The 25,692-nt window shown below is 55.5% G+C and overlaps 1 protein-coding gene across 5 annotated transcripts in view; it reads left to right on the forward strand.

Moving 5' to 3' along the window:
- Window positions 1-18,347, forward strand: part of ARAP1 (ArfGAP with RhoGAP domain, ankyrin repeat and PH domain 1) — a 61,380-nt gene extending 43,033 nt beyond the window's left edge. For 2 of the 5 annotated variants that reach the window (XM_081152649.1, XM_081152651.1), the window contains 22 exons: window positions 460-642; window positions 1,750-1,924; window positions 3,106-3,240; window positions 5,019-5,154; window positions 5,448-5,550; window positions 6,377-6,572; window positions 6,836-6,887; window positions 6,997-7,160; window positions 7,357-7,569; window positions 7,872-7,977; window positions 8,411-8,558; window positions 8,647-8,733; window positions 8,816-8,884; window positions 9,183-9,300; window positions 10,784-10,897; window positions 11,110-11,255; window positions 11,787-11,819; window positions 15,108-15,190; window positions 15,920-15,970; window positions 16,153-16,216; window positions 17,338-17,487; window positions 17,735-18,347. In XM_081152649.1, coding sequence (XP_081008775.1) covers window positions 460-642; window positions 1,750-1,924; window positions 3,106-3,240; window positions 5,019-5,154; window positions 5,448-5,550; window positions 6,377-6,572; window positions 6,836-6,887; window positions 6,997-7,160; window positions 7,357-7,569; window positions 7,872-7,977; window positions 8,411-8,558; window positions 8,647-8,733; window positions 8,816-8,884; window positions 9,183-9,300; window positions 10,784-10,897; window positions 11,110-11,255; window positions 11,787-11,819; window positions 15,108-15,190; window positions 15,920-15,970; window positions 16,153-16,216; window positions 17,338-17,487; window positions 17,735-17,752 — 2,544 coding nt within the window. In that variant the 3' untranslated portion in view covers window positions 17,753-18,347. Of the gene's footprint in view, window positions 1-459; window positions 643-1,415; window positions 1,504-1,749; window positions 1,925-3,105; window positions 3,241-5,018; window positions 5,155-5,447; window positions 5,551-6,376; window positions 6,573-6,835; window positions 6,888-6,996; window positions 7,161-7,356; window positions 7,570-7,871; window positions 7,978-8,410; window positions 8,559-8,646; window positions 8,734-8,815; window positions 8,885-9,182; window positions 9,301-10,783; window positions 10,898-11,109; window positions 11,256-11,786; window positions 11,820-15,107; window positions 15,191-15,919; window positions 15,971-16,152; window positions 16,217-17,337; window positions 17,488-17,734 lie in introns of those variants that run through there. The other 3 variants (XM_081152650.1, XM_081152652.1, XM_081152653.1) reach the window with 2 other exon arrangements.
- The last annotated feature ends 7,345 nt before the right edge of the window (window positions 18,348-25,692 follow it).

A 25,692-nucleotide genomic window follows, 5' to 3' on the forward strand; every position in this document is an offset into this window, starting at 1 on the left:
TGGAGTGATGTGTGGGTGGAGCTGCAGACCCAGCCCCTGGGAAATGTCCTAGAGGAATATCAGGGGCAGGATATGGTTCCAAAATCCCTGCCCACCCCATTGGCTGACAGCTTAAACTCCCAGCCCCCAGCTGTGATAGCCTCAGGAATGCAGAGTTCCAGATGTGAGACTGAGTGGGGAAATAGCAAGGCCCCAAACAGGAGCCAGGCCTGGGGTTTTCACCTGTCAGATTGATCGCCTCTTGTCCTGTCACTGAGTTGAGGAGCTGGGCTCAGGCCCAGGGTTGGTGATGGAGCATCCAAGTCCACCAACAGGCAGGCTGCACCTCAGCTTCCCTGATGGGAAACTGATGGGTGGCCTGGCTCTCCAGTCATAAACCTGACAACCTCAATACCAAGATTTTGCAGGGCATGTGCCCCTGGTCATAGGCTGCCTCTAACCTCTTGCCCACACCTGTAGCTCTTCTTGCAGCTGGGCAATGGCGCTGGGAACCGCTTCTGGGCAGCCAGTGTGCCCCCCAGTGAGGCCCTGCAGCCCAACAGCAGCCCCAGTGCTCGGCGGCAACACCTGGAGGCCAAATACCTCGAGGGCAAGTACCGCTGCTACCACCCACTCTTTGGCAACCAGGAGGAGCTGGACAAGGTCAGGTCATTTGGCCTCGGGCCCCTTAAGAGCACCTCCTTTTCCTACTCTGTCAGCGCCCCTTGAGACCACCCCCTTTCTTCCTGTCCCCGCATTCCTCACCATTGCAGCCCATCTTTTCCACCAGCTCCCAGGGATAAGCTGGCCTAAGGGGAAACTGAGGCCCAGAGGGCAGAAGGGCCCTACTTAAGCCACAGGGAGAGTTGAGGCAAAGCAAGGAGGAGCCAGGCCTGACCCTTGGACCAAGACCACGTCCCTCACATCTGTCTGTTTCCCTCCCCAGCCGATTCCTCTGTCTCCCGCACCCTGTCCTGCTCCTTCTGTATCCTGCCAAAAGGAGTGAACTTGATGGGGATGCTATTTCCTGTCAGGCTCATGAAAAACAGCTGGTCGCTCTGACCCACTCCCATCCACACCCCACTCAAGAGAGGCCCTGAAAGGGCCCCAGGCCCTGACAGGCTGGGAGCCAAGCCCCGGGTTCTGGCTGGCTCCGCCTGAGTGGGAGGTAGCCTGCTCCGAGGCAGGGGGATGCCACTTGTGACCTCTGGTCGGCCTTTAGCCCCTCCCCCAAGCATCCCCACCCAGGCAGGCTCAGTCCAGCTAGAAGCCCAGTGAGAGCCAGGCCTCCACCTCCCGGGAACCCAGGCGTCCAGCCCCCGGTCCAGCCCAGTCTGGCTTGCCAGCTAGGAGGGGCAGCAACTCCCATTGGTCAGGAGGGCTGGGCAGGCAGTGAGGAATTCAAATGTGGGAGGAATTAGCTACAAAGCAACCCCCTCTGCCCTTCCACAAGGCAGAGGGAGCTTGAGATCCTTCTGAGAGCAGGCTTGGCAGCTGACAGGGCCCTGGGGGCTGCCAGCAGGGGTGAGACCTGGGCTGCTGGGACCCTGGCCTCTGCTGGGCAGCCCCTGCCCGTCCTCCTTTCTCTTGGCTTTTCTCCTTCTCTTCTCTGTTTTTCTTCCTCTGTCTTCTCTCTCTCAGCGTGAGGATGGGCCCCCCAGACCTGGGTTCCTCTTTCTTCTTCCTGTCTCTCCCCTCCCATACTCTTTTGCCCACTGGCCCCACACTCCTGCTGGGACTGACCCTTCCCTCCCTCCTCTCCCCTCCCAGGCCCTGTGTGCCGCAGTCACTACCACAGACCTGGCTGAGACCCAGGCACTCCTGGGCTGTGGTGCTGGGGTCAACTGCTTCTCAGGGGACCCTGAGGCCCCCACACCCCTGGCTCTTGCCGAGCAGGCGGGGCAGACACTGCAGATGGAATTTCTTCGGAACAACCGGACCACGGGTGAGCAGCTGGTGGGACAGTCCTCCTTGAGGGATGGGGCCTTCCTGCTGCTGGGGTCTGGCCCTTTGGAGGGGATGCCAGTGGGGGCCTGGGGGCTATATATCACCATGTGAGGTTTGATTACATACCACTCAAGCTGTAATTGCAGCTCTTTGAGGATCCTCATGCAACAGTGTGTGTGATTTGAGGTGTGTTTGGGTTTGCATGTCAGTGTTTGTGCATCTGGCATTCCCTTCATATATATGTCCCTTTGTGTCTCTGTATCTGCATCTTTGTGTATTTGTGGGTCCCTCCTTGACCTGTAATGTTGGTCTTCAGTGCTGCATCTGTGTGCTAGTGTCTGTGCGTCTCTGAGTTGCTATGGATCTGTTTCTTTGCACCTGGGGGTGCTGAGGGCTTTGGTGTTTGTGTGTGTGCAGAGTATGTTGCTGTGTGTGTGTGGGGGGGGTATTGCATTTCTCCATGTGCAGCTGACCCACCATAGCAGCCCTGTCCACTGCTCTATCTGGGTGGGGCTCTGTCACAGACTGGGGTTTGGTCCCATTTGGCTCCCACTCTTGGGGTGGGTGGGGAGGGGACAGTGGGAGTGAATACTGCTGGTCATGGCCCAGGGCTAGCCTCTGGGGCCACATCCTAGGACTGAGGGTGGAGCTCCTCCGTCAGGGTTCTGGGCTCAGGGCCACGGGTGGGTGGGGTGAGCTGGGCTGGAGAGAGCCCAGGTGTCCAGGCAGGCACAGGAGACCACCCAGCTGGCTTAGGCTTTGGGACCACTGGGAGCAGGGCTGCAGCCAGGCTGCTTCCTTAGGCTTTGCATCATCTGAGATAGACCTCCCTTTGAGGATTGTTATTGAGTTTACCCAAGGCCCCCCTCATTCTTTTGTGCTGGCCCTCTGTCTCAACAGGCAACAGGGAGGGTGGGTTGGGCTGGGCTGGGAAGTCAGGGAAACTTCCTGGTACTGGAGCTGGGCCTTGGGAGCAGGGTAAAATTTGCACACGTGGGGAAAGGTGGAGAATGGCTGGGGCAGAATCCTTGGTGTGGCAGTGAGAGCCCAAGGGTGCTAGTCAGGAAAACCAGGGCTGGTGACTTAAATGTAAGCTTGCATGCTCAACCCAGGTAGGGGTGAGGGGGGGCCCCCTTGGATGGCAAGCATGACCAGCCATTCTACCCCCCTTCCCAAAAGAGGTACCTCGGCTGGATTTGATGAAGCCCCTAGAAAAGCACTACTCAATTGTCCTGCCAACTGTGAGCCACAGCGGCTTCCTCTACAAGACCGCTTCTGCTGGCAAGCCACTGCAGGACCGCCGCTCCCGGGAAGGTGGGTGCTGGGAAGGTGGCATTCTAGCCAGGTTGGTGGGCCCATGAGGGTGCCACGTGCACTCTGGCAGAGTCACCCTGGAGGGCTTCCCGAATGTGGTCTCTGGTACACAGTAGGTGCTTAATAAATGGAATGATCAGTATATAAGTGGGGCATGGCACTGCAGAGCACATCACTACCCGTTTCCTTTAGACTAAAGAAGTCTTTACTGAGCACCTACTGGTGTGGGCCCTGTGCTGGGCATCTGGCATTTGGAGCCGATGGATATTAGGAAGTTTGAGGACTAAGCTTAAAGCACTGTCCCTCTCTCATCTCAGCCTTCTATTTGCTTGCCAACTCTGAGTAAATCCACAGGCCACAAGGATCTCCATGTCACGCTTCATTACCTCTCTGACCCTGCTCCCCTCACTCACTCTACTCCAGCCTTACTGGCCTCCTTGCTGTGTCTCAAACATGCATATTCACTCCCCCAGGGCCTTAGCACTCACCATGCCCTCTGCCCAAAATGCTTTTCCCTAAATATCTGCATGGTCAGTTCCTCACTTCAATCAGGTCTCGGTTTAAATGTCACTCCTTAGAGACTTCATCCCCGACCGTTTCATCCAAAATAGCACTCCCTGTTTATCCTACTTTCATACCATTTATCTGACATTAATCTGTTTATAGGTCTGTTTATTGAATCTCTGTGCCCCACTGAAACATGAGCTCCTCTTAGTCACCACTGTAGCCCCCAGAGCATAGAACAGCACACAGTGGGCACTTGGCAAATGTCTGCAGGATAAAGAGTGACTGAGGCAAGGCTGGTTGTCCTAGAGGGAGCCCAGCCTGGGGGGCAGGTTCTGGGACACACCAGCCTCAGAGGGCAATGTCACATTCTCGTAGATAGGATAAGACACAGTGTCTGCTGTGGGAACATTGTTGAGACCATTGCTCACTGCATCCCTCAGCATCTCCCGATGAACCCTTCCAACTCCCAGAGAGATTTCTTTAGAACTCTGTGCTGTGCATCACCTCACTGCCCCCGAGACGCTGTCCCACTCTACCTCTCTCTGCCTGATGATGTCATTTACGTAGCTGCCTGAATCATCCTTTTTGTCCTGGGTACCAGGAAGCCCTGAGCCAATGTGAAGCTCAGTGCTATGAACTACAGGAGTCTGAATGGCCTTGACATTCTGTTTTTTCTCCTACCTTTCCTGGCACAGATTCCTATTTCTGTTCCTTTATGGAATCTTGTCAGACTCCTTAGAGCCATTATAAGAGGAGGCAGAGTATAGAGTAATGGGTGCTGCTGGCAAAGGAGGGTGAGGTACAGGAGGGGGAGGGGTGCGTGGAAGGCTTCCTGTGGCATTTGGACTGACCTTGAAGGATGAAGGGTGTGGGGAGAGAACAGAAGAGCAGGGTTGAGTGGTCAGATGGGGCTGGAGAGGTGTAGTATCAGGCTGAGGGACATAGACTTTGTTCTGAGGACAAGGGGAGTGGGTAATGGGAGAGTTTTGAGCCGAGGAAGGACAAAATCTGGTTTTACCAGATCACTTTTGACTCTTGGAATAAGCAAGGCTGGGAGAGCAATGAAGAGGCTGCTGCAGTGGTCCAGGGGAAGGGTGTGTGCTGAACTGCGTCTGCAGGGCTGCAGGGAGGAAGGTGGAATTGGGGGAAGCTTGTGAATTAGAATGAAGACATGGGCCAGGTGGGTGTGAGAGCCCAGGGAGCATGCAGAGGTGGTTTTCAGGTGAGGGTGGGTGGCTCCCTAATGGTTCCCCTGACCAACTTCTCCCCAGAGTTCAGCCGACGCTGGTGTGTCCTTAGTGACGGGGTCCTGAGCTACTATGAGAATGAGCGGGCAGTGACCCCCAACGGAGAGATTCGAGCCAGCGAGATTGTGTGCCTGGCAGTGCCCCCTCCTGACACCCATGGGTGAGCACTCCTGGGCAGAATCGCAGATTGTTATTGCTATAAAGCCCGCCCCATTCCCAGTTGAGAAGACCGGGAAAGAGGCCCAGAGAGGGGCAGGACCTCCCTAGGGTCACACAGAAAACTGGGGCTGTACAGGGGTTAAGCCAGTCTCCTGAGGGCTTTCCCACCAACTCTTAGGGAACCAGGTGAAGGGCAGTCACAAGGACAGTCATGGAGTGGGGCAGAGAATAGCAGTGATGGGAAGGGCAGGGCTGGATCGGGGAGGGCCTGAATCCTGGCCTGTGTATCTACAGCTTTGAGCACACCTTTGAGGTGTACACGGAAGGAGAGCGACTATACCTGTTTGGACTGGACAGTGCGGAGCTGGCTCATGAGTGGGTCAAGTGCATTGCCAAGGTGGGCCTGGGTTAGTAGGAGGGTGTGGAGGGAGTCCTACCGGGCATATGGTGAGACCTCCTGGTGGATCCCATATATCCCAGCTCCCCCAGGATGGAGGGCAGCTGACACTGGACAGGCTCTCATACCAAGGGCCTAATATAATCTGCAACACTCTGAGGGTAGGTCAGGAGACCTGTCTCAACTATATGGGCCTTGTACTCCATCGATGCTCAATACATGTTTAATAATGACAGGCAGAGCCATCTTAGGATGGACAGTGCTGCCTCCAGGGGGAGTGGTCTCCTTGTCCTAGAGAAAGGAGGCAGGGAGCCTACAGAGGAGAACTCTACCCTTGGGACTAGAGCCAGGTGTCCTCTGTGGTCCCCTGTGCTATGAGGGCCTGTAACTCTTTTATCATTCCCTTGTTCATTGACCAGACATCTGTGGCTCCTGATGGTCATTCCTCAGAGTCCTGGGGACTCAGATGAATTAGTCTTGGTCCTGGCTCTTCAATAGCTCTGATGGGGAAGACAGATGGGGTCCAGGTGGCAATGACAGTATAATCAGTGCTACAAAGGAGGGCAAGGATGCTTTGGCACCTTGGAGGCGCAGAGAAGGGACATCCTTTTCTGGTGTCTGGGAAGATTTTCCAGAGAAGGGCACATCTGAGTGGGTATGATGTGGGGCATGATATACCCAAGTTCATTCACTCTGCTGGGTTCTGCCCTGGGGAAGAGAGAGGAGGCAGCTGGGTGGACAGCAGGCACACACCCACAAGCCAAGGACTGAGGTGTCTGGGCAGGTAGTACTGATGGCTGATGTAGTCCCTGGCCTCCCCCACCAGGCGTTCGTGCCTCCCCTGGCTGAGGATCTGCTGGCCCGGGATTTTGAGCGGCTTGGACGCCTACCCTACAAAGCTGGCCTGAGCCTACAGCGGACCCAGGAGGGCTGGTTCTCTCTCACCGGCTCCGAGCTCCATGCCATCTTCCCAGAGGGGCCCTGCGAGGAGCCACTGCAACTGCGGAAACTGCAGGAGCTTTGTGCGTGGACCCAGACCTGGGGCTCCAGCCTCCAGGGCACCATATCCTGGGCTCCCAGGCCCCCAATCCCTCCCTGGAAGTCTGAATGCTACATTGGCTTGGCTAGAAGTAGCCAACCTGCCCTCCCTCGTTCTGTCCTGCCCTTGGGGTGCATCTCAGTGACCCCATGTGTTGGTGGGTGGGTCCCAGGGGGGCGGTGTTCAGAGAGCCTCAGGGGGACCATGTACAAGGCCTGGGCCTCACTTCTACTGGCTTCTCCACAGCCGTCCAAGGGGACAGCGAGAACCAAGTGCTAGTGCTGGTGGAGCGGAGAAGGTGAGCCCTGGCCTCCCTGAGGGGCTCTGAGAAGCCTTTGGCAGTCTGACAAGCCTGGGAGGGGTGGAATAGGTGTAGATCCCAAGTGACTGACTGTCCCCTGGCCCAGGACACTGTATATCCAGGGAGAACGGCGACTGGACTTTGCTGGCTGGCTGGGTTCCATCCAGAAAGCAGCGGCTAGCTCGGGGGATACACTGTCGGAGCAGCAGCTGGGAGACTCGGACATCCCAGTGATTGTGTACCGCTGTGTGGACTACATCACGCAGTGCGGTGAGCCCTGCCCCACTGTACAGGCTGTGGCCGCCCAGAACGACTTTCACCTGCCCTAGAGGCCAAGCCCCCACCTTCCCAGGGTCCCCTTGAAAGTAGTTGCGATGCCTCGCCCCATGACCAATGCCTTAGGCACCTCATTTTTGCCCTGCCCCCAGCTCAGCCCCACCCTTAGCTCAGCCCCACCTCCCTCCAGGCCTGACTTCCGAGGGTATCTACCGCAAGTGTGGACAGACTTCCAAGACACATAGGCTGCTGGAGAGCCTGCGGCAGGATGCTCGCTCCGTGCGCCTCAAGGAGGGAGAGCAACATGTGGATGACGTCTCCTCTGCGCTCAAACGCTTCCTGCGAGACCTGCCTGATGGGCTCTTCACTCGAGCCCAACGCCTGTCCTGGCTGGAGGCCTCAGGTGTGTGCCGCCGACTTGTCCATTCCTGTCTTAGGACTCCAGCCCTTTCCCAGTATGCACTTGGGCTAAACATGCCCCAGCGGACAGGCTCCAGCCCCCCTCCCTCCTATTTCCCATGCCTGTTGTCACTCTATACGTGGCTGGCAGCTCCTGAGTGCCTGGTAGAATCTGAGCTGGACAGGGGCAGGCAGTACTGTTCCCAAGGATGAGAAGCAGGACAGCCAGAGGGTTGGGACAGGGAGGTGGTTACAGATGAGGGGTGGGGTGGAGGGTCCTGACCTGATCTGTCTCCCCTAACCCAGAGATTGAGGATGAGGAGGAGAAGGTCTCCAAGTACCGAGAGCTCCTGGCACGTCTGCCCCCAGTCAACCGGGCCACGGTGAAGGCCCTTATCAGCCACCTGTACTGGTGAGGAGCGATACTATTGCGAGGCTCTGGGGGGATGAGGTAGAGAAGATTCTTCTACTCCCAACCCTGCTGGCTGCCCTCCCCTGGGAACCAGGTAGGCCTGGGGACTGAGTGTTGACTTATGAGGTGCCCTAATCCTGGACACTTTGTCCCCCAATTTACTTCCTGCAGTTGGGAGAGTAGAGGAGCTTTCAGCTAGGGAGCCGAAACCTTGGGGACCCTGGCCAGGGCTCCCAGCTTCCCAGCCCTACTCTTCCCAAGGACCCAAGACATGGCCACAAAGACTGTCCCCACTTCCCCTCAATTAGTGGTCTGCTCTGACCAGGACCTTTCTTGGGCTCACTCCAGTCGTGACCCTGTTAGGAATTGGGAAGATGAGGTGGGGAAGTTCTGTGCCGGACTCCTCACTCAGCCTCCATCCCTCCCTGTCCAGCGTCCAGTGCTTCTCAGACACGAACCAGATGAACACACACAACTTGGCTATTGTGTTTGGGCCAACACTCTTCCAGACAGATGGGCAGGACTACAAGGCTGGCCATGTGGTGGAGGACCTCATCAACCACTATGTGGTGGTGTTCAGTGTGCGTCCCTAGCTAGTGGGTGGTGGAGGGCAGGGCTGAGCCTCCCAGCAGCACTGACCATCTGTCTCTGCCCCTCCCCGCTTCCCAGGTGGACGAGGAGGAGCTGAGGAAGCAGCGGGAGGAGATCACTGCCATTGTAAAGATGCGCGTGGCTGGCACTGCCAGTGGGACCCAGGTAAAGGACAGGACCTGGGGTGGGGGGCTCAGGCCATCCACCTGTACCCACTGGATAGACTTCCAGCCCTGTCTCCTTACAGCATGCTGGTGACTTCATCTGTACAGTGTACCTGGAAGAGAAGAAGGCAGAGACTGAGCAGCATATCAAGGTGGGGCTGGTGACCTAGGACCCAAATGGCCAGAAGAGTCAGGCTGGGTCAGGCACAGGCTCAGATGGCTGGGGGAGCAGGGCTTCCACTCCAAAGGGAGCCCCTGTATCTGGGTAGTGCTTGGCCTGTCTTTTCCCTGCCTCTCCATTCAGCTCATCAGGACCACTCAGAGACACCCCTCTCCATCCCAGGACTCCAGAGGGCCCTGAGAGGGGTGGGCTCAGCCCCTGATCACCCAGCAGGGATGTGGCAGGGCAGGGGATAGGGTAGGTTGATCTCCTCTTCTTGGTCATCACAGATCCCAGCATCCATGACAGCTGAGGAGCTCACCCTGGAAATCCTGGATCGCAGGAATGTGAGCATCAGGGAGAAGGACTATTGGACCTGCTTTGAGGTCAATGAGAGGGAGGAGACAGGTGGGTGACCACCAGGTTCGGTGCAGGATATGGTGCCAACCTGTCTTTGTCTGGGCTGCAGCCCCAGTTTGTCTTCCCCTATCCTGAAGTGTGGGGACAGTGGTGGCGAAGGGGGTTTTGGATGACAGATTTTGCTGTCGCACTGTGATCTCAGTAATGGTGGTAACAGTGTGCTGGTGGAGTTTGAGGTCACAGTTGTAGTGCTGCTGATGGGAGGGACAGTGAAGGGGGTAGATGGTGTCAGCTATGACGATGTTTCCTCAGCTGTCAATGAGAATGGCATTGCTTGCAAGGGTAATGATGCTGAATTTGATCATGGGGTTGCAGGTGACCCTGTTGGTGGTGAAGGGGGCAGTGGGTGATAATGACCATGCAAGAGTAGTGGGTGGGGTGGTGGTGTAGGTAAGGATGGTTGTGATGGTGTGGTGAAGGGGCTATGGTAGTGAAGGGGGGTAATAAAGGCATTTTAGGGTGAAGGACAGTCTTGATGGCAGTGGAGGGTGAGGGTATCTCTGTTCATTTTTTCTGTTATTTGTGGAGTGCCAGGCACTGGGCTGGGGAGAAAGACACACAGTCCTGACCCTCCTGGGGGTTAGTCTCGTATGGAATAGAGACATTAATCCTGTGATCACATCAGTAAATGTACAACTACAGCTGTGTCAACTGCTGTGCAGGAAAGGGCCACCACACCACCAGACTTATAGCAGGGTCTCTGGCTTTGAGGTCCCTGAGCTAGGATGTGAAGGAAGAAAAGGGGTTATTTGGTGAAGGGGGGTGGGAGGAGTGCTTCCAGGTAGTGGGACAGCATGGGCAAAGGCCCTGTCATGGCTAGAGACAGCATCCTTTCAGTGAGCTTGAGATAAGGGCAGTGAAGGGATTGTGGCACCTGGTAGGGCTGTGATACAGGGAGGCAGAGGCAGCCATTAGGGGTCTAGAGCCTGACACAGTGCAAGGCCAGGGAAGGGTTAGTGACTGGGAGTTAGAAAAGATGTCTTCTCGCTGCCGGGTGGAGAGAGCTGGGAGAGAGGGGAGTGAGAGCACACACAGGGGCCCACTTCAAAGGCTGCAGTATTAGTCTGAGTAGAAGATGGTAACACAGCCAGGGAGACAGCAATGGAGATGGGCAAAAGCAGAGAGATTCGACCTGTGAAGGGAGGCTGAGAGGGAGGAGGGGTGGTTTTTGGCTGGGGTGGCCTGGTGGGTGGGGCTGTGTTCCCTCATGAGGACAGCAGGAAAGCTCACCGCTTGAGTTTGAACATGTCGGGTTGGAGCAGCTGTGGTTCAGCAGGCTGTGTCATGCCTGAAGCTTGGGCGTGGGAGGTGGTTATTGTGTGATGTGTGGTGGCGCTAGGCCATGCTGAGAGTGGACGGTGATGAGAGTGGACGGAGCTGGTGGACATATAAGTGGTATGTGTCCATGCGCCAGCCATCAGTTCTGTCAGGCCACGTAGCCCTGGTGACAGTGGGTGTGACCTCTCCCCAGAGCGCCCCCTGCACTTTTCGGAGAAGGTGCTGCCCATCCTGCACGTGCTGGGCATAGACAGCTATCTGGTGGTGAAGAAGCACCAGTCCATGGAGGCCATGCTGCTGTACCTGGGTAGGTGGTGGATCCCTCCATCCAGAGCTGGGGAAGGACCTGGCGGTGCCAGGGAGGAGCAGCTCAGGCAGTGGGTACCAGACAGGCAGGTCTCTTCAGAGGCTGGGGCAGGACGTGACACTTTCCTTCATCTTGGGACCCTACCCAGGGTATCTGGGTTCATGGGGGGGCGGGGGTTCGTGCATTCTATGCCCACTCCACTCATCCCACAGCCAGCCACGTGGGCGACACCAAGCACGGCATGATGAAGTTCCGTGAGGACCGCAGCCTCCTGGGCCTGGGCCTGCCCTCAGGTGGCTTCCACGATCGCTACTTTATCCTCAACAGCAGCTGCCTGCGGCTCTACAAGGAGATCCGGGTAAGTGGCCCTGCTTGGTCCTGCCTTGCGATGGGCACCTGCACCTGAGTATGCACAGACACCCATGCACAAATGCTCCCTTGGGCTTGCCAGTGGCAGCATCCCTATTGAGGAGTCTTGGGCCAACACAGTAGTGGGGAGAGTTGGAAACTCTCAGGGATGCGGCTGCTGTGGCCCTGGGTGGCTACTCTGCTCTGTTCTGTAGTCTCACTAGACCCTGGTACCTGGATGCCATCACATCAGGCATGAGCTTTCTCACCTGTGCCTGTGTCATGTTAGGGCACACACAAGAACATGCTGCATGGTGACAGCCCAAGTTGTGGCCCATGCATGTCTTATTGCTTCATATCTCCTCTTGGCCCACTTTCTCCACATGCTGGGTATCTTCCCAGAGCAGACTCCATCCTGGCAACCTTTCCCCCAACATCTATTGCACATACATGCCCCATGCCACCACACACCACAGCGCACACTATCCTGACTCTGGACCTGGGCCTCCTTCTTCCGTAACCCTGATCCTCTATCAAACAGAACCAGAGGCCATGGAGCGGGGTCCCTGAGACCGTGAGTAGCTGTGGGCCAACTGCCAGCTGCCTTACACCACCTGGGGGCCAAGTGAGCCTGGTGGGAACATAGGGACACAGCCAGAGCTCCTGGCCATCTCCAGGCATGGTTCCCTGCACCCTTGCCTATCAGCACTGGCCCTACCCTGGGGCCTGGCGCCTAGGCTCCTGTCTTTCATCCCCAAGCCTGTCCCAGAGTCCTTTCCCCAAGGTAGGAGTCCCCCATCAATGTGATACTCTAGATTTTCCAAAGGACTCAGTGTGGCAGCCGTGGAACCAGTAACGGATGCCCCTGTCACCTCTGGAGACACCCTCTTTTTAACCCTGGAGGGAGTTCCAGGGCTATCAGAATGTCCTTGCTACTGTCCTGTGGGTCCCAGCTGTGCCCCAGGGGCCACAGAACATAGATGTCCTGCAGAGACAGGCAGCAGAAATGTGTTCCCAAGCCCAGGGGACTGGCCTGAGCTCCCATAGCCACCCCTACCAATGTCTCCAGCCCTTCCTGCCCCTTCATCTCCTGAGAACATCTGGACAGGCCTGGCTGCCATGGAGGAAGCAGAGCCAATAGAGCAGGACCTTCACCTTCCTTTCTTTGTACATTATACCTCTGTTAATGCTGTCTGGGCTCCTACTGACCCTTATGGGGAATGCCTCCTCTTCTTTCTTTTGCCTCCTCCTATGATCACATCCTTACTTCTGGGCCTGTCCACCCCTCCAGTCAGTCCCCCTTGGTTCTGGGATATTATTTTCCTGGCCCCCTCCCTCTAGAGGCACTAGCCCCTTAGAACAGACCAAGCCCATCCATGTAGACAGAGAAGAGGGAGGATGGCTGAGGCACCTGGAAAAGCAACGGCTGATCCCTTGGCATGGAGGGGAGAAAGCAGGAGAGCTAGGGAAAGGAAACAGATATAATGTTTGTTAAGCCAGGCTTGGTGAACCACCCCTCACATATTGGGACATGTAATCTCACTACTGTCCCATTTCACAGGTGAGAAAGCAGGCTTTGAGTGACTTGCCTCAGGCCATCTCTAGGTGCTAGACTGGGATTCAAACCCAGGTTTGTCAGCATCAAAGCCGAGCTTTTTATTCCTTGAAGTATAGGAATCAAGGACTCCACAGCAAGGGACTGATAAGTGCAAGGGTGGGTGGTGTGCTCCCCAGTGGCAGCCAGCACCTCAGGCCTGACAGAAGCCCCAGGAAGGTATGTTTTGGCTACCAAGGTGCTAGCAATTTTGGTATTTGCTGGTTTGTAGAGCAACAGGACAGAATATTTGGGACAATCCCTGGCACTCAGGATATGTGAACCCTTGCCTTGTCCTGGGGGAGTCTCCCATTGTTACAGACACCGAGGCACCTGGGAAAGGCACATTCTAGAAAGATCTTGGTTCCAGCAGAGGTCTTTGAGCATCGAGGGGTAAACTTCCTTCTCTGCTAGTGACCTCAGAACTCAGAGATGCTGGAAACATGAGCTGGTTGATTAGAAATTAACTCCTTGGGAAACCAAAGATTACATTGACAGGCTCCCCTTGCCACCCCCTCCCAGCCCCCCTCAACCTTCCTGTCTCAGCCATGCACATGCCACTCATGTACCATGCACACCAGAGCTTGAGGAAGCAGAGGCCTGAGGGTTGTTTTTCAGATCCTCAAGGAGCCACAGCTTGGGTTGAATTCCTCAACTCCCGTAATTCTCTCCACGCCCTGACTGGAATTGTCATTCCTTTCACCCACGGGCCTGTTCGTTTCCCTCTTGATTGACTTTACTCCTTGCTTCCACTTTACTTCCCCTCGTAGCCACAGCCTGATTTCTGAGCCTGAAGCCTGCTTTCCATTCCCTCAGCCAGATGCCTTCCATGCCTGCAGCCCAGTTTCCCTCATGTCCTTTCTCCTCTCAGCCCAAAGTCTGTGGCTGCAGCCCAGTTTCCTTTACAGCCTGTCTGTTTCTCTATTCTTGCTACCTGCTTTCTTTCAACCTACAGCCTGATGTTTTCCATGCTCTCAGCCTTACTTCCCTGCATGCATGTAGGTTTCTTCCTTGTATTCTTCCCATATCCGCAGCCTAATTTCCCTTTCTACCACCCAGTTTCCTTTCTTCCTGCAGCTCAGGTCATCCTGTGCCTTTTGGGCACATGACCATTGTCAGGTCAGGTACTGTGTGTAGGAGACACAGGGCTTTTCCATCAGGCTTGGGCATTAGGGGAATTGGGCTGAAAGCAGGGTGAAGGGTCCCTAGTGAGCCCCTCTTAAGCCATGACTTATGGCAGCACTGAAGTCTCCACAAATCCCTAGGCAACCCATCCTTTTGTGACCTCACAAGGAGTCCACCAATTCCCCAGATTCTCTACCTCCCCTGCCATCCCCTAGTTTCCTCTTTTTGTTCTTGCTGAGGAGCCATGCCTGGAGGTGCCTAGGAGCAATGGTCGGAAGCATGGTGGGGGTGGCTCAATCTTTGATCCCCCAGTTTTGGTTGTAAGTGAGTCCCCCCACCCCAGCCATTTACCCTGGTGCCACTGCTGGCTCCAGGGTGCCTGGTTGGGGCAGGGCTTCGAGCAAGTAGCTCTCAGAGCAGGAGGAAGGCTCATTAGCTTGACCTCCAACTAACTTCTTCCTTGGGAAGTCATTGCTCCCATCCCCCTGCCTCTGAGCCAGCTTGCTCCTTCTAAGACAGACCCATATGCAGAGGTGGGGGCCAGAGGTGAGCATGTCAATGATCTGGTGCCCCTCCCCAGTACATTGGTCTCTCGCTTCCTGACCTAGGCCATTGGAAAGTTCTTCCTTTGGTCTACCAAACAGCTGTCCTGCTTCAGCTTGAGTCATTAGCCTTCCCCTCGGGGAGCCAAAAAGCTAGTAGCTGCTGGCCCCACAGCCTTCTGTTCATACCGTCAACCCTGGAGCCTCCGTGGGGCAGGGAGGGGTGAGGGATAAATAACCTGAGACAGACGCGAGCAACCAGCCGAAGCTCCCAGATCACACAGGCTTATTTAGTTTGGTACCAGAGGGTGATGTGCAGACCTCTCCCTCTGGGACTGGGGCTCACTGCTCTGGATCCCACTGGAATGGCTGCCTCGGGGACTGAGGGTTGACTGTCTGATGCTGCTGCAGGGAGAGAGGCCTGGGGGGCTTCATTGGGCTGGATCGTGAATGGGGAGGGCTTTGTCAGGAAGGCTTCCTGGTGCTGGGATCCAAAGGGGGCTGGGTGAGGGAGGAGGGAGGTACCTAGTTGGGAGAAGTGCCCCAACGTCCACCCCAACTGACAGAAGTATCCTCTCCCTCCACCCTCCCCCATCCCCAGAGTCACCGACCTGAGAAGGAATGGCCTGTGAAGAGCCTCAAAGTCTACTTGGGAGTGAAGAAGAAACTCCGGCCGCCCACCTGGTGAGCTGGACCTGGGGAGATAGGTGTGCAGCTGGGGCCTACCGGGGCTCAGAACGGATCGGGAGAAAGGCACATCTGGGGGCTTTGAACTTGACTGGTTGGTTCAGTGGTTCTGAAGGTGTGGTTTCCCAGACCAGCAGCATCAGCATCACCTGGAAACACATTAGAAACTCAACTTCTGGGGTACCACCCAGACCTGCTGACTTGTGGGTCTGTGAGGTGGGGCCAGCGGTCTGTGCTGTAACAGCCATTCAGGGAACTCTGATCCTTGCTCATGTTTGAGAAATGAAGCCTGGGTTGAAACTCTGTCACTGACTATCTCTGGGACCTTTCTGTGCCTCACTTCCCACATCTTTAGAATGGTGAAAATAATGGCAGTTGTTTCAAAGGGTGGTTGTATGTTTTCAAAAACTGAAAAGTGACACATAGCCATTATTATTGTTACTAATTTAAGGAGCCACCAGGCTTGGTGTTCTGACTCTCTGCTAGCCGTGCCTGGTTTTATCTGGGGTCGAGTGGGGTTGAGGATGGGGGAGCCAAGGGCCTGGGAGGCTGTGAGGAAGGTAGGGGCTGTGAGAGGAGAGGCAGTAGTTAGTATATGCTACCCTTTTGAGAAGGTCCTGAACTCTGCTCCCAGCTCTGACCCATGCTTCTGGGCTCTGTCCTGGGAACCTGGGCTGTGAGGCTTCTGGGGGCTGTCAAGTGATTCCACTCACTCCTCCTCTGCAGCTGGGGCTTCACTGTGGTGCACGAGACAGAGAAACACGAGAAACAGCAGTGGTGAGCAAAGGCTCTGTCTTGAGACCCCAGGCCAAGAGATGGTAGCCTGTCCCCCTTGAGTGGGTCCCCCCCACTGTCCAGATCTGTGCCCTGCCCTGAGACCCTGGGCTGGGGGGATGGGTAGGGTGTTTCCTGCTGAGCCTGGTTCTTGGCAGCATCCAGACCTGTGTCCCATCCTGCAGGTACCTCTGCTGTGAGACACAGATGGAGCTCCGGGAGTGGTTCGCTACCTTTCTCTTTGTGCAGGTACAAAGTGTAGAGCATGGCGGGCGGGTGTGGAGTAGGGGCCGGAGGAGGCATTCATTGTGGCGAATGGGACTTTGCTTCTTCACTGTTCAGGCCACCAATTCCTTCAAGGAAGTTTTGAGTTGCTTTTAATTCATTTTGTTTGTTCCTTTACTCATTAAACCCTTCCCAGTGCCCACTCTGGTCCATCCCAGAACCGGGTGTACTAGAGACAAAGGGTGCAGACCGCTCTCCTTGGGTGGGTGTATGGGGAAGGCCGCAGGGAGAGGGTATCATGGGAGCTGGATCTTTGGGGATGAGGGAACGTTCAAGCAAAGGCAAGGGGTGGGGTGGCTTCTAGACAAAGGGAGCAGTTTACTCAGAGGCATGGCAAGAGAACTAGATTGCCCAGTGGGGTATAAAGGGAGAAGCCATGAGTGCCAGGCACTGGCACTGGGAAGGGAGTCAGGAGCAAAATCTCAAGACCCTTGAAGGCCATGCCAAGGAAGCTGAACTTGACCCAGTCGGCAGTTTTAAGGGAGAGTGTTAAGCAAGAAAGTGGTGTAGAGGTTTGAGTTTGAGAGGGCGCATTCTGGGTGCCACATACAGGAGAGGATGGACTACAGGGCCGAGCCCCGAGGTGAGGTGGCCAGGGAGGTGGCTGCTGCAGTGGTCCAGGTGGGAACAGGCTGAGGACTTCAAGCAGGACCAGAGGGGCTGGACTTAAACAGAGGTTTTATCTGAGAGCTCAGAATTGTTTAGGGAGAAGGAAGACAAAACTGTACCAGGGCCTGGCTGAGTTCTTTTAGTAGTCAAGGTCCAAAGGGAAATGGTGGATTCTGTAGTTTTCTTGGTTCCTGGTGAGAGGAGGCAAACTGTTTTATTGGTGCTGCATTCCTGGAGCAGTTTGTTTGTGGACTGGGAGATGAGTGTTGTTGGGTAACATAATTGGCTGGGTTTTGCCAGGAATACAGTCATGTTCTCCTAACAGCTGCTTCTCATATCGGCTGGGTTCAAAGCTGAGGGTGTCACCTCGGATCATAGCTGGAGTCATTTCTGGGAAGGATGGGTGGACCTGGAGCTAAGTGTCTGGGCCAAGCTGAGCCGAGATCCTAGCACCCCTCTTCTTTCCTGCTCCCCAGCACGATGGCCTGGTGTGGCCCTCAGAGCCCTCACGCGTGTCCCGGGCAGTGCCTGAGTTCCGGCTGGGCAGCGTATCACTGATCCCCCTGCGTGGCAGTGAGAACGAAATGCGCCGGAGCGTGGCTGCCTTTGCTGCGGACCCTGTTTCTGTGAGTGACTCTCCATCCCTAAGGGCAGGTGCCCAGGGTCTTGGCTGGAGCCTCCCTTCCACCTGACTCATCTCTTTGCTGCTCCTGTCTGAGTGCCCTTGGACCCTGTTCCTCTGTCCTCAGTAGGAGTCCTCACTGTCCCCTTTGGTTCACATGGTTCATGGGAGCCCCCTCTCCACCTGACCCCTCGCCCCTATTAGCCTTCATGAAGTGCTTATGAAATCTGGGCTTCTGTGTCTTCCCACAGCTCCTCAGAAACATGTGAGTGCAGGAGCCAGCAGCCCCTGACTCTGATTCTGTGCCTGGAAGCCTTCCTGTTCAGACACTCTCATGCCCTGCGTGCCTGCTGTGAGCCAGCAGAGGGCGCATGAGGAAGCCGCACCCCCACATTCCACATCCAGACTGCAGCATGGGGCTCCTTGGCGGGGGTTAGGTGCAGCAGGGTCTGCCTGAGGAGGAACCCCTCACCTGCTCTATCCAGGTGCTCAGCCCTCCTGGCCTGGTCTGCTCCCCCCAGGGTCACCCACCCTGAGTTTGAGAGGTTGGAGAGATGGGCATCAATCAGGAACTCCGGAGGAACACCATCTTTGAAGAGGCTCAAGGCTCTGGGGCCCCCGCTGGAAGGGAGCCTGCCCCCTTGCACAAACTCCAGAACAGCAAAAAGCTGATACTCTAAGGAACACTCATCTGGGGTGGGGAGGGAGCTCTTGAGTAAGTTTCTACAGGGCCGAGAGGTGGACTTGAGGGACGTCAGCTCCCCTTCTGGTCTGGGCTGACTGGGAGGGCCCAGGTTGCCTGGTGCCCCTTCCCCACTTTGGAGACCTTTTGATACTATAAATATATCTGTATATTTTATCCTATGGTGCTGAGGCCTGTGATTGGTTGGGGGTTTCTGGTGTTCCAGTATAGGAGGAGATAGGAGATCAGGAGGCCCTGAGGTGAGTGCTGGTGTCCTGAAGCCCAGGGACCTGCAGCCATTCTCCCTTTCCCAGACAGAGCCATGGCCTGGCTCCACGCCATCACCATTCTATTTCTGTGCAGCCAGGGTGGGGAATGCTGGTCCCGATCCTGCCAGGACAGACCCCATCCGAATTGAGCCCCTATTCCAGAGCAGGATCCTGGGTGTGGCATGTGAGTGACTCAGGGCAGCCTCCCACCAGCTCCTCTGAGACACAAGATCACAGGGTCACAGGAGCTTTATTAAATTAGGAAGAAGGGCCTCAGGGTACTCTGGCCCCTGTGCCTACCCCTCCAGAGGTGGTCCCTGCCTTGCACTGGGAAGCTGCCCTCACTGGGCACTGCCTGATCATATCCTCCAAGAAGACAAGGCCCTGGCAAGTGGAGGAGATAATGAGCTGTTCAGAGATGGAGTTGGGACTCCCTAGGAAGATGCCAGACACCACATTCCCTCCTCTGCCTAGTCTCATTACTGGCCTCTCTCCAGGGGCCCAGCGGGCAGACAGGCTGACCTCCCAGCCTCAGTCTCAGCCAGTGGGGCTAGGCAAAGAGATGGAAGGTGGGTCACATGACCTCTGACTCATGTGATTCGGCTCAGTGGGGTGGCCTGTGGGTAGGGATCTTGGGAACCTGGACTCCAGGGTCCTTGTTCCTTGAGAAGGGGAGGTGGATGCTAGGAGACTGGAATGGGTCCCTGGCCAGTTTCACAGGCTGGGGCTAAGTCCCTTGAGTCTTTGACTCTTGTTCTGCTCTAGGTGAGCTTCTCCAGGCCAGGCTGACCATTCCACTTACAACCAAGACAGACAACCAAGGTGCTCAGGTGCTGGAATCTTCCCTGGATCTGACCTTGGACATAGGCTCAGAGAGAGGGTGGATGAGACTGGAGTCCCCCCCTCTGCTAAGTTGCCAATGTCACTGCCCTGGCTGAGGGTCTAGCTGCAGTGACTGCATTGGGCCACCAGGGAGCAGCCACAGCTCAACATTGGACCTCAGGACAGGTTCTGTAGATCTCCAGTGTGGCCATCCTGGCCCAGGCCTTCCTCTTTTGGAGTGTGGGGTGGGACCTGCCTCTGTCTTTGACCCCAAGGCTGGTGATATTCCGGGAGACAGCACAGTACAGGGATGTTCTTTGGACTTGGGATCTGGAAGCCAGGAGAGAGGGAACAGCCACTGTGGGTCAGTGCCTGTGCTCTATGCACTATCTCCTCCTAGCAGAGGAAGAAATTAAGGCCCAGAGAAGGGAGGCAACTTGCCCCAAATCACACAGGTTTCCTGAACCTTGGCTGAGGTCCATTTCCATTGCCCTACTTTGGGGTGATTTCCCTCCTGCACTCCTCTCCTTATTCCAACTCTGCTCTCTTATAAGTGGCCCTTTATTCTCTGGGGAAGGAGATTTGAACTCTCAGGAGTTTAAAGTGCTTTTGCTTGGAATTGGGAGGCGTTAGGTTCTCAAAGGGCAGGGGGCTCTGCTGTTCTTTGTCACGAGGATTCCTAGAAGTGGGACCTCTTGAGAGGTTTGTTCACTTATTTGAGGTTGGGTTGCAGTGGAGATGGCTGAGAAGCCCAAAGCTAGACCTGCTGAGGGGTGGGGAGCAGCTCTTGAGAGGGAAGGGTTTCCTATAAGAGAAGGTGCCCCTGAACTGGCCTTAAAGACTGGTGCAACATAGGGTAGATGGGACTTGGAATGGGGATGGGTTGAAATGTTGGGGGAGGAGGACAGGCTTTCATGGTTCAACCCAAGTCTGGGCCTAATGGCAAGAGACAACAGGGAGCCTTGGGAGAGAAAGCTTGGCAAGTCAGAGGGCATTGTGGATGGAAAGGAGGCTGAGAGGGGAGATGGGGGAAGGACTGGGAGTGAGGGCTGGGTGGTGGGGTGGAATGTCTTTGTCTCTCTTCCATCTCCTTGTTGAACCTACCCACTCTAAAAAAGCATTCAGCAGCTGTCAAGGGTCCCTGGGCTTCCCAGGAAATCAGAGGGGCAGGGGAGGGGAAGATGGGCCCTAACTCTTCCCCTCTTCCCCCTGAGCTGTATTGGAAGGAGGACCTAAAGCTGAGGTCTGTCCTGGCCCCATGCTCTGGCGGCTCCCAAGCCCCCTGTCCACAGCTGGTGGTTTTGGAAAAGCAAGGGTGTGGATGGCAACTGGGTGGATGCTGACACTCCCATCTACAAGCTTTGGCTGAGCTCCCAAGGTTTTTGATCCCCGGTGTTCTCACCTGTACTTTGGAGATATTAATAGTACAGACATACCTCACTTTATTGCACTTCACTTTATTGTGCTTCACAGATATTGTGTTTCTTACAAATTGAAAAACACCAGCAAAAAGATTACAACTCGCTTTATTGCACTGGTCTGTAACCAAATTAACAATATCTCTGAGGTATGCCTGTGCCTGCTAATGGGAGGATAAGTGAGCCAATAAGTGGAAGTATCTAGCACTGTCTCTCAATAACCTTCCCAAATATGTCTGGGGTGACATCTTGGCATCCAGAATCCTCTCCAAGCCCCATATATTTTCATTTTTTGAGCATTTTTTGAACACCTACTGTGTGTAGAGCTTTACTGAACACTGAGTGGGAGCAGATGAGGAAGTGGCGTGGGAGAAGGAGGGAGCCCTTCTCTTGGAGGGTATTGATCAGGAAAGACTCCATGGATGAGGTGAGGCTAGAAAACTAGTGTATTACTGCAGGTGGAGTTGGGAGGGAAAGATGTGTCCAGGAGAGGGAATGGCAGTGAGCAGCCTGTTGCAGTTGGAGCTTAGTGCCCTGGGAGCCCTCCAGGACCTATCCCCCATGCCTCTGTTGTTGGGATTTTTGCCTGTATCACCTGCCTCTTACATAGGGCCAGAACCCAGTCAAATGGGTTCCTTGGAGTCTTCCCCACCAGAAAAATGAATAGTTTCTATTCCTTTAGCCAACTCTGTGACCTAAGTGGCCCAGACCCTGATCTGGGAAATGTCTGTCTGTGTCTCATACATGTAAGCACAGCTCGCATGAACCTCCCAATCTCTCTTCCAATATGACACCTCCTTCAGGGAGCTCTTCTGGATTGCTCTTTATTCCTACTGTACTGAGTGCACTTAGGCTGTGTGTGTGTGTGTGTGTGTGTGTGTGTGTGTGTGTGTGTGTGTGTGTGTGTGTGTGCCCAGCTCACTTGCACCCAGCTAGGAACTGGCCCAGGGAAGAGCTGTCAGGGACAAGGTTTCCTGGTTAGCCCAAGCTGATCCAGCCCTAGTGTGTCCCCTCTCTCATGCCACTTTCAGCCGTGGAAATTTCCACACTTTCTCTGCCTTGGTTACAGCTCCTATTGCTGTATTTATTACCCTGGAGACACAGTGACACAGGCACACACATGCCACACACACTCGCCCTGCACACACGTGCCTGCACACCTCGGCCTGCACTTACACACACACACACACACACATTCTGCACGTGTATGAACTCCCCCACACAAAGCTCTCTAGGAAAATTGCCCCCCTCCCTCCTGCTGCTGCTGCTCCACTCTGTCCTCCCACCACCACCCACCTCAAACACTGAGACCAAAGAGAGGGGCTGGACAGCGCCTCCCACCACCTGTCAGCCTGGGAGGCGCTTCCCCCTCGGTGACTACAGTGTGTTCTTCCCACCTCCCACCTTCCCCCCTCCAGTCTGTCTCCCAGCTCTTTCTACCCTTCCCCTCTCTGCCACTTCTCTGCACTCCTGTATATCTCCCCCTCCACTTCCGTCACTCTGAGTCCTCTCTTTGCCACTCTTGTGACCCTCTGAGGTGGAGACTGTCCTTCCTCCTGAGAGGCTCAGGATGGGAACCTCACAGGGGCTGATGGAGACAGAGGGACAGGCTGAGGGGTCCGGTGGCCTGAGCCTCCTCAGCTCCTGTCACTTTCCATCCTTCTGAGTGAGAGAAGGGCTTTGTGCCTGGCATCATGGAGACCAGTGTCATGGCAACATAGCCCGGGTGGGCACAGCCTGCCTTCTCCTGGGAGGGGCCCCATAGTCCCCTAGGAGGAGCTGCCACGAAGTCCTGAGGAGGTGGGCCTTGTGCTGCTGCCAGGCACTGGCTTCCACGCATGCCTCCAGTTCCTGTAACCCCAGGACACCCCCACTCTGGCCAGCTCTACTTGCACTGCAGCTCCTAATGCCTTAGGTCGCTAATGGGAGAGAGAGGGCGAATCCTCAGGCACCTGAGGGCTCACTTACAGACTGGCGACCAGAGAGAGCAGAGGCTTGTCTAGGGGGAAACACATAGCTCCCAGGTCAGCAGTCACCTGATCAAAGAGGGCAGTCTGACCTGGGGGGTCTCTAGCCAGTCCTTTGTGTTGTAATAATGATACAGTGATAATGCTGATAAGCCATTAGAAAGCACCCACCCGTACCAGGCTAAGGCTTTGCATGTGTCATCTTGTGTCATCCGTATAACCAACCTTATGAGGAAGATACTCCTTTTGTTCCCATTTTATAGGTGAAGGAAACTGAGGCGTGGCCTTGCCAATGTCAGGTGACTAATAAGTGGTGTAGCTGGGACAGGAACACAGATCCTTCCCAGATGCAACAGGTGAGCGAAGGCTTCATGTCTACTGCCCTCCTAGGAGGCATCTTTTTCTATATTAGGGGCAAACTGTTTTCAGTTCTGTCCTTCCAGAGAGAGTTCACAGGGAAGGTCTGGGGCTCAGTCTAGGTCTGGTCTTAGGGTTTCTGGAAGCCAGGAGATTATTTTTCTGAGAAGATGGAGGGAGAACAGAGCCTTCCTAGTGTGGTTAGTCCTAAGGAATACCTCCCCCTTGCAGTCTGGCGATGCAGAAACTAGCTCACAATCTCCAGGACCTTTTGGAGTCATGTCTAAGCCCAGGCTGGAGCCTGGGGATGGAGCAAGGAGACCCTGCCCTCCGGGCGCAGCCTCTCCTTGCCTCCTGACCTTGATGGAGTCACAGATCAGCTGCCTCCCCTCCTGGCTTATGTAATTATTCAAATATAGCAGCTGCCTTTATTTCACTGAGTCACCCCCTCCCCCCCAAATCAGGTGCGCATAGCTAAGGGGGAGGAGGTAATTGGGGATGAGTGGGTGGCTCAGGGTCTCTAGGCAAGGAAGATCCTGGTGTTCTGGATTGGAGGGTGGTGGTAGTGGAGGAGCTGGGGCCTGGCTGAGGGAGAGTAAAGCCTTCCCCGGAACATGCAGCTGCAGGGGCCACTTCTGCTCTAACCTACCCCTTCTGAAGTCCCATATTCCTGGAGATTCCCTCCCCAGATCAGAAGCTGTGCCCACAGCCTTTTCTCCCGGGTCTTTGCCCAGCTGGAGGAGGCGAGGAGGAGGGAAAGGTGGAAGATTACCAAGAGGAGAAGGCAGTCTGGTGGGGCAGTGGCTAAAAGTCCCTGGTCCTAAGCCCAGCCCTGCCCTTTACTCTGCCCTCTCTCACCTCAGTTTCCCCATCTGGAGGATGAGGGGTTGAAGTCTGCTGCATTCTATGCTGCCTGATTCGTACCCCTGGAGAAGACCTTGACCTTATGCAGACAGCATTTCCAAGTGTCTGGTTGACTTCCCTCCCCTCTTCCTGTTCTCTGCCCACCCCAAGTCTGCCTGTCCTCCCTGGGTCAGTTCAGCCTCCCCACCGCACCGACAGGGCAGTGTAGGCAGGAAGGGTCCTGGTTTCTGGGCCGAGCTGAGCTTCAGCTGCCTCTCCCCTCCCTAAACTCGCCATCTGTTCTACCACTTCATCCCCCTGCCCAGTAGGAACAGGGAGCTCACTACCCTAACCTGGGGTCATCCCTTCCCTCATAGGGCAGCTCTGGTCTGGAACCTCAAGCAGGCCCACAATGCCTGGACCCGGGTTCCTGGGTCCCCAAAGCCACCTTCCTGCAATATTGAAGAAGCTGTTCCACCTCAGAGCTGTTCTGGAGGCTGTGGCAGCCTTTTGTTTCTTTTTCAGCAAGGCCTTTGTTACCTATGGTGTGATCGTGTGTGTGCTTAGTGTGGGAATGCAGGGAACTATGCCAGGCTCTTGCCAAGGACATGGTACTCCTCCAGCCATTGTCCTTGGAGCTACAGGTGGCAGCTTCCTAGCTAAGGAGGAAATGGAGAAGCACTGTGAGATGGCTCCCTGAACTACCCAGCCCCCCCCCCACACACACCCTGTTGCCAAGACCCAGATGTGAGCCCATCCTGGCCCCCAGCCAGAGGGAGTCACCCAGGGGTTTTCAGGCCAACCCTCCATGAAATTCATGTTCTGCCAATTACCAGCCTTCCTCTGGAGAGCTGAGAGCTATTTTACACTTTATGGCTTCAGTCTGCCCCAGGTGTGTGTGTGTGTGTGTGTGTGTGTGTGTGTGTGTGTGAATCCCCACAAAGCAGGTCAGTGAGGCCTCCCTCCACAACACCTGTGTCCCCACATCCCCCTGCAGCCGCTTAGGGCCTGCTCTGATGTGACCCTGTATTGAGCTCTGAAGTATGCCATCTCATTTCTGCACTCAACTGTGTCTCCTTCCTACTTCCCTCCGTCGATATTTCTCACTTGTACCTGGTGAGGCTGCTCAAAGGCTGGGGATGGGCTGAGATGAAGAGAACCTTGGCCTGCCCTTGAGGAAAATGTGATCCAGTAGAAGAGATGGACCTAAGCAGGGGGGTGAGGTGGTGGGACAGATGGCAAGTTAGGGAAGGGAGAGGAAGCCAAAGGCTGCTCAGTACAGAATCCATTGACCTCTCCTGCCTACCCTGTCCCCTGTGGGTGGGGACAGGGTGTGTGCTGAACTGGCCAGGAAGAATGGGCTGGCATTTGGGATGGGCAGAGGAGAGGGAAGTCAGCCTGGGAGGGGAAACAGACTGTACCAAGTGAAGGAGGAAAACGCTGGCCTTGCTTAGGGACCGGGGGCTGCTCCATGTGGAGCTGAGGATGGGAGGGTCACTCAGGGTTGATTACGAGAGACCTCAAATGCCAGGCTGAGGAGCTTGGGCTTTATCCTGAGGGACCTGGGTAGCCCTGCCAGGGTTTTGAGGAGGAGTTACATGACCAGCTAGATGCCTTAGAAAGGTGACAATAGGCCGCAGGGTGGAGGTAGAAGAGAGGTTGAACTGGGATAGGGGGCTGGAGAATGACCAGGGGAGGGGAAGAAAGCTGGTGCTCGGGGAACGAAGGGAGTGGGTAGATGTGAGAATTACAGAGGGAGAATTGACAGGCAGGCCTTGGTGACAGATTTGGTACAAGAAGTGGAGAGGGAAGAGGCAAAGCGACTTTGAAGTTTCCAGATGGGATTAGAAG

Source organism: Miniopterus schreibersii (genome assembly GCF_964146895.1).
Source record: "Miniopterus schreibersii genome assembly, chromosome: 12".
Taxonomy (NCBI): domain Eukaryota; kingdom Metazoa; phylum Chordata; class Mammalia; order Chiroptera; family Miniopteridae; genus Miniopterus; species Miniopterus schreibersii.